General features: G+C 38.8%; 1 protein-coding gene across 2 annotated transcripts; it reads right to left on the bottom strand.

Moving 5' to 3' along the window:
• Positions 1 to 1,648: 1,648 nt before the first annotated feature.
• On the bottom strand, positions 1,649 to 3,552 carry LOC111393507 (D-inositol 3-phosphate glycosyltransferase 1). 2 transcript variants are annotated; one of them, XM_023019064.1, is made up of 2 exons: positions 3,378 to 3,552; positions 1,649 to 3,293 (listed from the first exon to the last, which is right to left on the bottom strand). In XM_023019064.1, exons 1-2 carry the CDS (start codon positions 3,398 to 3,400, stop codon positions 1,982 to 1,984), a joined length of 1,335 nt encoding a protein of 444 aa, XP_022874832.1. In that variant the 5' UTR covers positions 3,401 to 3,552; the 3' UTR covers positions 1,649 to 1,981. The 2 variants fall into 2 exon arrangements, with proteins under 2 accessions (XP_022874832.1, XP_022874831.1); XM_023019063.1 differs by having other exon boundaries at positions 1,649 to 3,551.
• Positions 3,553 to 4,035: the final 483 nt, after the last annotated feature.

The following is a 4,035-nucleotide window of genomic DNA, read 5'->3' as shown; positions in this document are numbered from 1 at the left end:
CTAAATAAACCCTGCCTGCTGATTCTTGGACTATAGAAAAACTGTTGTTGATGTGCAAATTCATATATAACCGAGCCCTCTCTCTGTGTAAAATAAATGAAATAAAAAAGAAATTGTGACTTTATCGTCCTGAGGCGCTAGTTATTCTGGTAAGATGTTCGAAAGAGCACAACTTCGTGTAATCTCACTATCTTTTTCATTCAGTGCTTCGTGCATGTATTGCTATTAAAATCCATAACAATTTAGCTCTTTAAAACTTCTTAGTTTATGAATTTCTCTCCCCCGTCCTACACGGGACCAGTGGTATGGTGGTGGAGAACTTAAAGCATAGCTGGTTCAGCTATTTGGTAAGGCAGATCATGAATCCAGTGATAACATGTAACATCTTGTTTCCCATGCCCTAAATAATATACGTCTCCAATGCCAAATATATCTTTAATTTCTAAAATAATACAAATAATAAAGTTTTATCGCCTGGTTTAAATACAGCAGTAATTTTTTGGTGATCCCTTAGTTTAATTAGTTGAACTGGTGACATGGTTATTTTATCCATTGACATCTTTTATATTTAAGTCAGTTAAATAACATTCTGTAAATTATTGCTATTTGTTCCATTAAGAAATTTAGAGACCACTGCCTTTATATATTACATGCATTAGAAATATAAGCCCAACAATTTTCCACTGACTTGCAGGTGATATGATTAAGAATAAGGAAGATGTAACCAATCATATATCTAACAAGGGAAGGCGTTCGATCTTTCAGGAAAGAGCTGAACCCTGCCCTCTGAGTTCTTCTATTTACTATGGTGGGCTAGAAGATATGTATATTCAGTCTTCGAGTGCTCAAATATCACAATCCTATCCAAACGTGAGTTCTTTTTCTTGAAATCATTGTTTGCAAGTACATTTGATATGTAAATTAACAAAACTAACAAATGAGTTAGCTCAGTACAAGAAAGATGGAGGGCAAGATGATCCTAGTGGAAACAATTCACAAGGTGCTTCCAGAGGAAATTGGTGGCAAGGTAAAATTGTTTTGTTGTCAGTTGCTATTTGCTTTATTCATAGAGCCAAATGTATGAAACTGAAATCACCATACTTACCATTTTGCAGGGTCACTTTATTACTAGTACTCTGCCTCTGTCTACCAAAGGCATGTGAATCCATCTTTATTGTTTCAGGTATGATGATATCCAAGCTATTTCATGGTCCTTCGAGGAATACCCTTTTCCTTTCCTCCAACTTGTTGCGTGCTTATATGCTTAGCTTGATCTGAAGAATCATTGCCTCTGGGCATATTTAAACGTTTTTTCTTCTGATAACCCTTTTTGGAACTGGCTTTCTTAATTTCTTATAAATTCTTTACTCTTCTTAATTTTCAATTTTATTTTGGATCCTGTATGGGGGTAGGGGCAGTTATATTCAGTTGTTTCTGTACTACTTTCGTAACTCAGTTATTCTTTAATTATAAAAAAAAAAGTTGCACTTCTTCTACTCTTCCTCGCACGATCTTTCCAACCAAAGGGAAAAAAGAAAAAGGTCGGAAAGTAAGAAATCGATGCATTTTATGCAACTAAAAATGAATATTGTAATACTTCATATTTGGACCAACATAATTGTAATACTTCATATTTGTATTTGCACTGCAGGGATTCGTTAAGCATTGGAGCCATCTGATATAGATTTGGCATCTGAATATTAGTACATGTAGCCTTTTGCAGCAGAACTTGGAGTTTTTGTCACGGGTTCTCAAAATCTTGTATATCATGTTGATTTCAAACCTACTATCAGACTATGTGAAATTCTTGTTCCTAAATATATAAATGTGCCAAAAATTCTGTAATAATCAGATTCTGTTGTTGGCTATCTTTCTTTACAGATGAAACTTATCGAATTCATATATTTTAAATGTTTTTTCAAATAATGCAAAGTACTGACTCACATCTCTCTCTTAACCATGCATTTGGGTTGAGTTTAGTTTAGTTTTGCACCTGCAACATACAGTAATCTTGGCTGGTGATGCATAGAAATAGCCTTTCATAAGCTGCAGCCATTTTGGTGGCTGTAAATAGTTGCAAACCCCTTTTCCTGGCGAACTCGCCCTTGCGCTCTAGAACATCTCTTCCGTCTCTCCACACCTCGTACAGAGCTTTCTTCAACGAAACTACAGTAGGCGGGAATGTATAGCCAACGTCTTTGCTTACAATCACAGACTGAGTAATACTCGCCAGTTTTGTTGCCATTACTGTCTTGCCCGTCAGCATTGCTTCCAACAAAGTATGATCTAAACCCTGTGCTCGAATTGTTGGATTTACGAATATATCAATTGCACTGTAAAACCTTGCCAATTGACTCTGTCCCAATGGCCCCAAGACCAGTAAATTCGGGCCGAGTTGTTTATATCTAGCACCCCATGGACCATCTCCAGCTACCAGAACAATAACACTATCCCGAAAAGTTGAATTTTCACTGAAAATCTGCCTTAGGGCTTCAAACATTAATTGATGACCCTTATCCTTCACCAACCTCCCTGCCATGCCTAGAATTAGTGACTTAGACTCTAGAATCCCGAATTTCGACTTAAAGTCTTTGCCCTTGGAAATGTCTGGCTTGAAAATCTCCTCATCGACACCATTCAGAATAACGTGGACGCGTTCTTCAGGTATCATGTAGACCCTTTTTAGTATATCCCCGGCGTGATCGCTTGTGGCAACATGGTGAGCATAATGTGGAAAAAACTTTATCTCTTCTACAACCTTCACTGCTCTTTCAGTTAAAGCATAGGACTGTGGTTCTTCAGGTGCTCTTATAAGTTCCTGAATAATATCGGAATGTATAGATTCATACGCAATTCCGTGCCAACTGACGGCTAAATTAGACAGATTCCGCGATCTGGTGTGCATAAGTCCAACACTTTCAGTGTGGATCACATCGAAGGGCTGTCCAGTCGAGTTCAGTACTTGAAATTGCTTCCATATAAGAGCTTGGTCAAGATAGCCAGCAGGTGTTGGTTTAGAGAGATGAAAATTCACATTATCCATCATGGTTAAGTTAGACGATGATGTCGTGAAGATATGGAGCTCGTGGCCTCGCTTTGCAAGAGCCAGGTGAAGAGTCATGGCGTGTCGCTCAAGCCCTCCAGCCTGGTGTTTACTCGGCCATTTCTTGACGAAGAGAGCAATTTTAAGAAGTCTCGGTGGTGGTGGAGACGGAAAGATGAAAAGATTCAACGCAGATGGAAACGTGAGGAGGTTGACTTTATCTAATCGTAGTTGACTTTCTTGCACTTCCCTAGTTTGAACAGAAAAACAAGACCAGTATAGGAATGAAATGGATGACAAGGAAGAGACCGAGAGAAGGGTGTAGCAACAGTACCGGAAACTGAAATATGGGACCATCGCAAAGTCGACCGGCAACTCCAATCCAGTTGCTCACCCTTTCGTCCCACCGATCGAATATCCCGGTGGTGGATCAGAGAGCAACGCAGCCCTCATCCAGAGTTGCACATGGTTTACAATTTGTTTATTTCCATTCTATCACTATAGGTCAAGGCGTTAAGTACAATGACAAGGAAGAGACCGAGAGAAGGGTGTAGCAACAGTACCGGAAACTGAAATATGGGACCATCGCAAAGTCGACCGGCAACTCCAATCCAGTTGCTCACCCTTTCGTCCCACCGATCGAATATCCCGGTGGTGGATCAGAGAGCAACGCAGCCCTCATCCAGAGTTGCACATGGTTTACAATTTGTTTATTTCCATTCTATCACTATAGGTCAAGGCGTTAAGTACACTTCAAATATTATAACATCATCTCGTATTAAATTAAAGTTTTCAACTGAAGATTGTAAGCCACTCAACTGTCATCAAAGGATTCAAAGCCACATTTAAATATTTGACGTGGGAAAAAATCCACTACAACCAAGTATTGTAGTTTGACCCAAATTTTATTCGGTATTGGAGTTTTGGTTGTAATAATTTTGAAAAAATAAAAATTACGGATCGGGAATAAAAGTCGTCGCATTTTCTCTAAC

The sequence above is a fragment of the Olea europaea genome, chromosome 4, assembly GCF_002742605.1.
Source record: "Olea europaea var. sylvestris chromosome 4, O_europaea_v1, whole genome shotgun sequence".
In the NCBI taxonomy this organism is placed as follows: domain Eukaryota; kingdom Viridiplantae; phylum Streptophyta; class Magnoliopsida; order Lamiales; family Oleaceae; genus Olea; species Olea europaea.
This window is presented reverse-complemented; position numbering and strand designations above follow the sequence as displayed.

Bases quoted from the DNA above. Each gene is read 5' to 3' on its own strand.
- LOC111393507 (XM_023019063.1), bottom strand. From the start codon at position 3,400: ATGGTCCCATATTTCAGTTTCCGGTACTGTTGCTACACCCTTCTCTCG.